This window comes from Cucurbita maxima, unplaced genomic scaffold (assembly GCF_002738345.1).
Source record: "Cucurbita maxima cultivar Rimu unplaced genomic scaffold, Cmax_1.0 Cma_Scf00036, whole genome shotgun sequence".
Taxonomy (NCBI): domain Eukaryota; kingdom Viridiplantae; phylum Streptophyta; class Magnoliopsida; order Cucurbitales; family Cucurbitaceae; genus Cucurbita; species Cucurbita maxima.
The window spans coordinates 2204000-2214114 of NW_019272052.1; the positions used below are offsets into that span (position 1 = coordinate 2204000).

Below are 10115 nucleotides of genomic sequence, written 5' to 3' on the forward strand. Positions count from 1 at the left end.
TATTTCATAACTAATTATTATAATATATTATAATACAATTTATTTTAAAATAACAATATATTTTTTATAGTAAAATTACCAAAAGAAAAAAAAAAAAGAAAAAAATATAAAATATATGATTAAAATAAGGAGGGGGTAAAAAACATTTTTGAAATTAATAATTTAATTTGTGACTATTTAGTTTTTATTACAATTTAGCCATACATTAGTGTAATAATGTAATCAATATATTTAAAATTTGTAACATCCCTACTTTTCATTTTTTTCATCAAATTAAGTGTCAAATTTTATTAATTAATAATTTAATATTTGTAATATATATATATTCAACTTTTATTAATTAATAACTAAATTTTATTAATTAATAATTTAATATTTGTAATATATATATATTCAACTTTTATTAATTAATAACTAAGAAATCTGATTAAGTTGTAATAATATTATTCACGGACTAAATTGTAATAAACTCAAATATAAAGGTAAATACTTAAAAATTTAATTATTAAAAAAATGAAAATTAATGACAAATTTTGTGAGTTACTTGTTGTAAATACTTAAAAATTTAATTATTAAAAAAATGAAAATTAATGACAAATTTTGTGAGTTACTTGTTTTCTTTTCCTTCAAATTACAACAAAATTTGAATATATATATATATATATATATTTTTTTTTTCCATCAACATCACTGGTAAGTGGACTGGGCTTTGAAGTTGTAAAGCCCAATAGGCCCAAAACTGATATGGCCAACATCACTGGTAAGTGGACTGGGCTTTGAAGTTGTAAAGCCCAATAGGCCCAAAACTGATATGGCCCATTCTGTCTGAAGCCCCCCAAATTTGGCGGGAAAATAGTTACTTCCTCCCGCTATGTTCCTTCGCTTCGCCTTCGAACAGATGCACAGTTACATTGTGTAAGTCTCAGACGGTCTCCCGCCGAATTTCTCTTCTTCACTTCCAGCTGCAATGGCGTCCGATTCTTCTCCAGTTAACTTCAATTCAGGTCGGTATCTTTCGGAATGTTCATGTATCTAGTCTAATTCGGCCTGAATTGAAGGTTCGTTTCTCTTTTTCTGTTCTTCATTTCTGCAGGTCCTTCGTCGCCTGGTGATTCATTCTCTAGTCCCATTGGAAACACCGTCTCATCTTCAGGAGACGGTTATCGCCGTCGAAGCCGTCGCCGGTCATCTACTCCTTCGGAAATTACTACGCCGCCGCGTCAACGATCTCGAATGGTCTCGTCGGAAACTACTCCGAAGGCTACGGAGTCGCGCTCGCGTCGGGAGGGAGGTGGGAGAAGAGCGTCCGGAGGTGGAGCGACCCCGATGGCTGCTACACCTTCATCGACGGATGATATTCCGCCGTCGACGGAACCTGGCGACGGCGACGACATGGATGAGGATCATCCGACCTTCGTATGGGGGACGAATATCAGTGTTGACGATGTGAAGGGAGCGATCATTCGGTTTTTGAGGCATTTCCGCGGTCGTCAGGCGTCGCAGTCTGAGGGGGATTTTCATACCGAGGGAAAATACGCGGAGGCAATCAAGCGGGTTCTTGAAATTGAAGGGGATTCGCTCGATGTGGATGCGCAGGATGTGTTCAATTACGATACGGATTTATACACGAAGATGGTGAGGTATCCTCTCGAGGTTCTCGCAATTTTTGACATTGTTCTAATGGAAATGGTGCCCCAAATCAACCCATTGTTCGAAAAGCACATTCAAACTCGGATATTCAATCTCAGAACTTCTACTTCAATGAGAAACCTTAACCCATCTGGTAATGTTTCTAACATTCAATTTGATTGGTTTAGTTCTAGGTAGTAATCTCCAGTCCTTTCTTAAACTGATGACTATGAACAATTGATGGTTCTTTTTTTTAGACATTGAGAGGATGGTATCACTGAAGGGAATGATAATACGGTGTAGTTCCATAATTCCTGAGATAAGGGAGGCGATGTTTAGATGTCTCGTATGTGGATACTACACTGACCCAGTAGCTATTGAGAGAGGTGAGCTTGAGTTTCAATGGATTGTTCTTTTCTGTTTGTGATTGGCCTCATATGCTTCAAATGAAGTTTTCTGTTTGTATTGACAATGGAGTCTATGAACTAATTAGGTCAAATAACTGAACCCACTATATGCTTGAAGGAAGAATGCCAAGCAAGAAACTCCATGACATTGGTTCACAATCGATGCAGGTAATCCTCTGCTAAGTAACTTTAATCTGTACCGACTGTACCATGATCTATCCAATTATATATTACTCTGTATGATGCGCCCGTATTGAATCTAAACTTTAGTAGGTAAATTTAATCAATTATTTGCTTGTTGGTTTCAAGTACCATCTCTTATATTCTAACCTCGATAAGCACATTAAAGGCTACGTAACCGTTTCATCTCTGTCAGGAATAATTCTGCATAAAATTTTAATCTACTGACCTTTACTAAATTTGTCAGCTATTTGCTGGTGGAACGTCTATCTGTTGATCCTTATTCAATTTTACTTTATCATGTTTTAATAATGAAACATGCAAATTGAGGAGCGGATAGAGGACGAGAAATAGCATGTTTAGTTTACTTAATACTAAGTATGACTAACCTATGTCGTTGGGTTAGGTTTGCTGATAAGCAGATTGTACGGCTTCAGGAGACTCCTGATGAGATACCTGAAGGAGGGACACCTCATACTGTAAGCTTGTTAATGCATGACAAGCTGGTTGATACTGGAAAGCCTGGTGACAGAGTTGAGGTAAAACCAATCTAATGATGAAGTGGACTGATGTAATTTTTCTTTTTTTCTTTGTAGCCTTATCAGTTTTGATTCTTTTGATAGGTCACTGGGATTTATAGGGCCATGAGTGTGAGAATTGGACCAACCCAGAGAACTGTAAAATCATTATTCAAGGTATATGGTTTGTACATTTACTTGAAAATTGAATTGAACTTATTAGTTGTGCTGTTGTAGTCTTAGCATGGTGTACTCGTCTCTTTTATTGCAGACTTATATTGACTGTCTTCATATAAAGAAGACTGATAAGTCGAGAATGGTGGCTGAAGACCCAACTGGAGCTGAGAACCGGTTGGGTGGAAATGTCGATGATGTTTCGTTTGATGAAGCGAAGGTATGGGGTTGAAGGCATTTACCGGCCCAACATTTATTGGCCATTCTTATCTTCAGCACTCATATTCTTGATTGAAATGCAGGTGGAGGAGTTGAAAGAACTCTCCAAAAAGCCTGATATATATGACAGACTAACCAGATCATTGGCACCTAATATTTGGGAGCTTGATGATGTAAAGAAGGGCCTTCTTTGCCAGGTATTTTCCACATTTCTACTTCTACCTTTTTCTGCCTCATTCTGAGCGTTGATTTTTCATTGTGCAGCTCTTCGGTGGGAGTGCTTTGAAATTGGCATCCGGTGCAAGCTTTCGTGGAGATATTAACATACTTCTCGTTGGTGATCCTGGAATTGAAATTGGCATCCGGTGCAAGCTTTCGTGGAGATATTAACATACTTCTCGTTGGTGATCCTGGAACCAGCAAGTCTCAGCTTCTCCAATACATACATAAACTATCTCCCCGCGGCATTTACACCAGTGGAAGGGGTAGCTCTGCTGTTGGTTTGACAGCTTATGTCACCAAAGATCCTGAAACTGGGGAAACAGTAGGATCCTACTGCATTTTGAATCTAATTTTCTTGATGTCCAACTTGTTTGAACAATCGATAACTAACGAATTTTGAGTTACCTTTTAGGTACTGGAGAGTGGGGCCTTGGTTTTGAGTGACAGGGGCATATGCTGCATTGATGAATTTGATAAAATGTCTGAAAATGCAAGGAGTATGTTGCATGAGGTTAGTGTGCCTTTGAGTTTTACTTCGAAATAGATTTATTGACGTTCTATATAATTTGGCAGGAGATTGGAATATACTAAGGGACTTTAAACTTTTGGGGCCTTTGGGTTTGTATCTAAAGTTATTTCTCAATTTTTTCTGTGTGAAGAACAATTGTTATATGAAAGGAAGAGCAGTATTTTACTGTTTTTAGACGGCATCTCTATGTGACACTGTTATTCTCTATGTGAAAAAAATCCCCCTCTTCTCCGTTCCATCAGCTGTCTATTTCCCAATTGAATTTCATTTTTTTTATGGCTTGAGATTTGATGCTTATACTTTCTAGGTGATGGAGCAACAAACTGTTTCAATAGCGAAGGCTGGAATCATTGCTTCCCTTAATGCCAGAACTTCAGTATTAGCTTGTGCAAATCCTAGTGGTTCACGTTATAACCCTCGCCTATCTGTGATTGATAACATACACCTTCCTCCTACTTTGTTATCAAGGTAAGAAGATAGTGTTGATTTGTCAACCAGAATGTTTCTAAAACATTGTATACATGCATTTATCTTGAGTACCTGCTGAGCTGTTGCTGTGCTCAATATTTATTCATGTTTGGCACCTTGAACTGATGATGTGGTGGACATTGATACTAAATAAAGCGAAACTCTTGAATGCTTAAAATTCATTTTAATAACATCTAATTTGGACTTCAGATTTAACTATCGACTGAAATTATTTTGGTTCAGGTTTGACTTGATTTATTTAATTCTGGATAAAGCTGATGAGCAAACAGATAGGCGCCTTGCTAAGCATATTGTCGCACTACACTTCGACAACCCAGAGGTTTGAGTAACTTTCAATTCTGGTCATAGTTGAGCTCCTGGTGATTTATCTTGTTCATCATTCTGTTGCACTCAACTTGCAGGGCATTGAGCAGGATTTCATGGACCTTCATACCTTGACTTCATACATCAGCTATGCTAGGAAAAACATTCACCCAAAATTATCAGATGAGGCAGCTGAAGAGTTGACTAGAGGCTATGTTGAGCTGAGGAGGAGAGGAAACTTTCCAGGCAGTAGTAAAAAGGTAAATTTATTCAAATACATTCCAATGCAAGGAAATCTGATTGTGTTTTGGAGTTATGAAACTATTAGCTCTTTTTGTAGTGATGGGGAGAGGTCTACTTCTCTGACTTTTTCATTTTTTGTCTGATTGGAATTTATTAATGTATCGACAGGTCATAACAGCTACTCCCAGACAGATTGAGAGTTTAATACGTTTAAGCGAAGCCCTTGCTCGTATACGTTTCTCAGAATGGGTTAGTGAAGTTGCTTTTTTCCTTTTTCATTATTGTTGTTCATAGCCAGTATAACAGGACATAAGTTCTAATGCATTCAGGTTGAAAAGGGCGATGTTCTTGAGGCATTCCGGCTTCTGGAAGTTGCAATGCAGCAGTCTGCAACCGATCATTCTACAGGTAGCTGTTTGGCGATGCCTCTAAATCTCTTTTAAATTCTAACGGCCCAAACCCACCACCGCTACAGGTAGCTGTTTGGCGATGCCTCTAAATCTCTTTTAAATTCTAACGGCCCAAACCCACCACCGCTAGCAGATATTATCCTTTTTGGGTTTTCCCTTCCGAGCTTTCCCTCAAGATTTTAAAACATATTTGCTAGGGAGAGGTTTCCACACTAGAAATACTTTGTTCTCCTCTCTAATCGATGTGGGATCTCACAATCCACCCTCTTGAGGGCCTAGCGTCCTCACTGGCACAATGCTTGGTGACTGGCTCTAATACCATTACCATTAGTAACAGCCCAAGCCAACTGTGAGCAGATATTGTCTTCTTTGGGGTTTCTTTTCCGAGTTTTCCCTTAAGGTTTTAAATGCGTCTGCTAGGGAGAGGTTTTCACATTGGAAATTCTTCGTTTCCCTCTCCAACCAACGTGGGATCTCATAAAAATCCTTTAAGGTTTCACTCTCATACCTTAACTTCAATGTTGCATCTTTGCAATACAATTTCAGGAACCATTGACATGGATCTGATCACCACGGGAGTATCGGCAAGTGAACGGATGCGAAGGGAGAGTTTATTATCGGCAACTCGCAATATAATCATGGAGAAAATGCAGCTCGGAGGGCCTTCCATCCGCCTGTCAGAGGTCTGCTGCTAACTCTTTACTGTGTGCACGAACTTCACTTGTTATAGCTCTAAATCTCTTCCAATTCTTCTTTAGTTGCTGGATGAGCTGAAGAAACAGAATCCTGATAACGAAGTCCATCTCAACAACGTACATTACCTCTCTCTCTCTACAAACCAACATCCCCACCCCCCAACAAAATTGACTAATAATAACTATGAACGTTATGGTAATAATGCAGCTTAGAAATGCGGTATCAACACTTGCAAGCGAGGGATTTGTAGCGATCCATGGTGATAGCATAAAGAGAATGTGAGGAGCTTGAAGATATTGATTGATTACTTCAGAGGTATGAAGCCATGGCCTGAGAAAAACATCCATATTTGGCATCTAAGCATATCATCCGAATGGGCTTATTCATGTTGTATAGAACATCATGTGCTTTCCTCCCTCCCTATCAAACCTTCTGTAACAATATTTATCTTTTGGTTTAAGTTTAATCATGACTATATAGTTTTGACTGCAGGTAGTTATATCATGATAGCTTTTTCGTCTTCTTTTTTCTTGTTCGAGAATATTACATTGAGGTGGAACTAGATTCGAACATTCCCTTCAAGAACTACTCGAGTTATAGTTTGAAACTACGATCCTAAGTTCAGTTATTCTATGTAATTGCATATCTATGATCATCAAAAACGAAACTTTTTTTATTTTTTATACTTAATCTAAGTTATCAATGTTTTAACCAGTTAAATTGTAATTTAAGTTGGTATCTGGTCGTTATCATTTAATTCTACTAAATTTTTAAGCAGGTTTAATCGATCAATAAATATTATAATTTGGTATGTGTTCTTAACTAGTTGAATGAGATTGAAGTTGCTTCTTAATCCACGTTCTCAGAGGATTTTAGTAAAGTCCCTTCATTTTTTTTGGGTTTGGTAAGTTCATCTTGAATATTTATGATTGTCCTTCAATTATTATCGCTTAAATTGAATGTGTTATTAATATCAACAGTAATTAATACTAATATTTGGTTAGATGATGCAAATTTAGTTTCAATTAATTATAATTTATAAAAATGAAATAAAATAAATAGTGATTATAAATCTCATTACTTATGGAATTTTGATTAATTAAAATTACAAAATGACAGTTATTTATTTTTAGTTTAACAATATATATTCTTTACCTGAATTTGTATTCCAACTTTTTATCGTTTCGGTTTTTATTCTTAGTAAAAAAAAAAAATATATAACTTTAAAATTTAAGAATTAAATAACTAATTTGATACGATTTAATAATTTAATATATTTTTTTTAAAAAAAAGTAGAAATTCTTTTGTGACACGATTTATGGATAAAAAAAAAAAAGAAAAAAGAAAAAAACAGAACAGATGGAATCATGTTAACGTGGATGCTCGTGTCGCCTACGATCAATAGCATTCAACTCATCTCCTCTTCTTCTTCATCGTCCTCACCAGATTCGTCTCTGTTCTATTCTTCTCAGCCCCCATCAAGATTCTCAGATTGGCGCTGAAGATCTTCGTCGGAGGAAGGTCTTGGAACAATGGGCGATACCCGAGGTGGTTGCTGTCCATCCATGGATCTGTTCCGCTCCGAGCCGATGCAGCTGGTGCAGCTCATCATTCCCATCGAGTCTGCGCATCGCACTATCTCCTACCTTGGTGATCTCGGCCTTCTCCAATTCAAAGATGTATGTGCACCTTCTCGCTTGCACTCTCTTTTTAATCCTCCTGTTATTTGATTTCTGTTTTGTTGGGGAGAAATTCCGTGTTGCTTAGATTGTGTGATTTGGATGCTTGTTTTTGTTTCTGTTGCTCCGAAATCATGAGGTTGTGCTGCGCGTACTCTTTTGATGCTTAGATTGAACTTGATTGCTAGTGTTCTTAGTTTATTGTGCTTCACTGTGATGGCTATGTGTTACGAGGATGTAAATTCTCTTGAATTTGTTGCGACCACTGGTAGTTTCAATTGATTTTTTGGTTTGAGTTTCACCGTACGCTTCGTTGCTTGATTTTCCAGTAATTGTCAGCTTGTAGGACAGCATCTTTTGTCTCATGGAATTGTCCTTGGAAACAGGGCTTGATAGTTAGTGAAAATGGGCGACTAAGGAACTCTAAAACCCGCGTTAAGGTTGAATATAGGATAGTATTCAGCAGTTCAAAATTCCTACTGTCTTAGTTATACTCTGATGTAATTGTTCTTCATGATGTTCGGTCTCCAAATTTTTTGTGCTTATGCTCCATATGAAACCTCTCCCTAGTAGACGCATTTTAAAAACCTTGAGGGGAAGCCCGAAAGAGAAAGTCCAAAGAAGACAATATTTGTTAGTGGTGGGCTTGAGCTGTTTCAGATGGTATTACAGCCAGACACTGGACAATGTGGCAGTGAAGAGGCTGAGCCCCGAAGGGGAGTGAACACAAGGCGGTTTGCTAGTAAGGACGCTGGGCCTCGAAAAAGGGTGAAATGGAAGGTCTCACATCGATTGACGAGGGCAACGAGTGCCAGCGAGGACACTGGGTCCCGAAGGAGGTGGATTGTGAGATCCCACATTGGTCGGAGAGGGAAACGAAACATTTTTATAAGGATGTGGAAACCTCTCCCTAACAAACACGTTTTAAAAACCTTGAGAGGAAGCCTGAAAGGGAAATCCTAAAGAGAACAATATCTGTTAGCGGTGGGCTTAGGCTGCTATAGTAATTAACTTGAACTAAGATGTATATTTTTAAGCTCCTTTGAGACTATCTAATTTTGTTTATATCACTACAGTAGCAGATTTCTCATGATTTAAACAGTTCATTTTGTGCTGAGTGTATTCTCGTTGAACTAAAATTCCCAAAATATTTAGCCGTATGGACAGGATTTTGCCATCTCAGATGAAACACGAAGGGCTAGTCTCGTGCCTGATCCTTATACTGGAGGAATATATTTATTATACATGTTATAATATTATTTTTCTTATGGATTTTTTTTTTTTTTGTAATATTATAGCATATGTATTTTTGATGGAACATGATACTTATTGATGTTGTGAGTCATTACTAGAGTTGTCAATGTGTACCAGTTTCCTGCTGTTTTCTTACCTGTTGAAATAGAAAACTCATATATCACATGTAGTCATTTCCAAAATTGATATTCATCATGCTGCTAACCCTTGGTTCTTGTAGAACATTTTTTCCCTTGTCATTTATTCTGCTATACCTAACACTCTGATGTATTAATTTTTCCAGCTCAATGCCGAAAAAAGCCCGTTCCAGCGTACTTATGCTGCACAGGTATGTCTCGACCCATATCCCAAATGTGGATCAATCGTCTGTGCTACTGTGATATATACAATGGTTTGGCAATGATCAAATTCGAGCTCTGCTATGCGCAATACTTGTCTCTTTAAGTTACATCTACATTTCTCTTTCTCTGTTGAACTCACCTTTCTTGTTCTTGGTTCTAACAAGATTAAAAGATGTGGAGAGATGGCACGCAAATTGAATTTTTTCAAGGAACAAATGTTGAAGGCTGGGTTGCCAAGCAAAAGCTCCATTTCACAAGTTGATATCAATATAGATGACCTTGAGGTATCCTACAAGTTTATTACTACCTAAAATGGTTTCTTGTGCTTCATGTCTTGACCGTTTTTCTTTTTTATCACATTAAAGGTCAAACTTGGTGAGCTTGAGGCAGAACTGATTGAGATAAATGCTAATAGTGAGAAGCTACAGCGTTCTTACAATGAACTTGTGGAGTATAAGCTTGTTCTGCAGAAGGTAATCCTTATGAACTTTAACCTAATAAAGAAGTTACAGTCATTTCCCTTCAAATCATGTGATTCGAGAAAATAGTCGCATGCTAGCTTCTTTCCGTATATTATTCATGGTCATAATGTTGGAATTTTTGGGATTAGAGAAATGCTGTGATAAGTAAATTTGTCATTTTTCCATTCAACCTATGAGTTAGAAAGTTGATGAATTTCCTTTTGTTAGGCTGGTGACTTTTTCGGTGCAGCGCAAAGCAGTGCCATAGAGCAGCAAAGAGAGTTTGAATCAAGACGAGTTGGTGGAGATTCAATAGAAGTTCCATTGTTATTGGAACAAGTACAATTTTGACCTTTTCTTT

General features: G+C 37.4%; 2 protein-coding genes across 3 annotated transcripts in view; both read left to right on the top strand.

Moving 5' to 3' along the window:
- Positions 1-876: 876 nt before the first annotated feature.
- On the top strand, positions 877-6664 carry LOC111468442 (DNA replication licensing factor MCM4). Of its 2 annotated transcripts, none has more exons than XM_023113674.1 (19): positions 877-1004; positions 1094-1783; positions 1887-2015; positions 2123-2204; positions 2623-2755; positions 2840-2911; positions 3006-3128; positions 3211-3324; positions 3392-3464; positions 3532-3671; positions 3762-3860; positions 4186-4346; positions 4590-4686; positions 4769-4930; positions 5082-5162; positions 5243-5321; positions 5870-6006; positions 6082-6135; positions 6227-6664. In XM_023113674.1, exons 1-19 carry the CDS (start codon positions 968-970, stop codon positions 6299-6301), a joined length of 2538 nt encoding a protein of 845 aa, XP_022969442.1. In that variant the 5' UTR covers positions 877-967; the 3' UTR covers positions 6302-6664. The 2 variants fall into 2 exon arrangements, with proteins under 2 accessions (XP_022969442.1, XP_022969443.1); XM_023113675.1 differs by having other exon boundaries at positions 3392-3451; positions 3519-3671.
- Positions 6665-7396: 732 nt separating this feature from the next.
- The window catches only part of LOC111468405 (V-type proton ATPase subunit a3-like), a 13493-nt gene continuing 10774 nt past the window's right edge, over positions 7397-10115 (top strand). Inside the window, exons 1-5 of the mRNA XM_023113614.1 lie at positions 7397-7698; positions 9236-9280; positions 9458-9577; positions 9659-9766; positions 9983-10093. Coding sequence (XP_022969382.1) covers positions 7552-7698; positions 9236-9280; positions 9458-9577; positions 9659-9766; positions 9983-10093 — 531 coding nt within the window. The 5' untranslated portion in view covers positions 7397-7551. The remainder of the gene's footprint in view (positions 7699-9235; positions 9281-9457; positions 9578-9658; positions 9767-9982; positions 10094-10115) is intronic.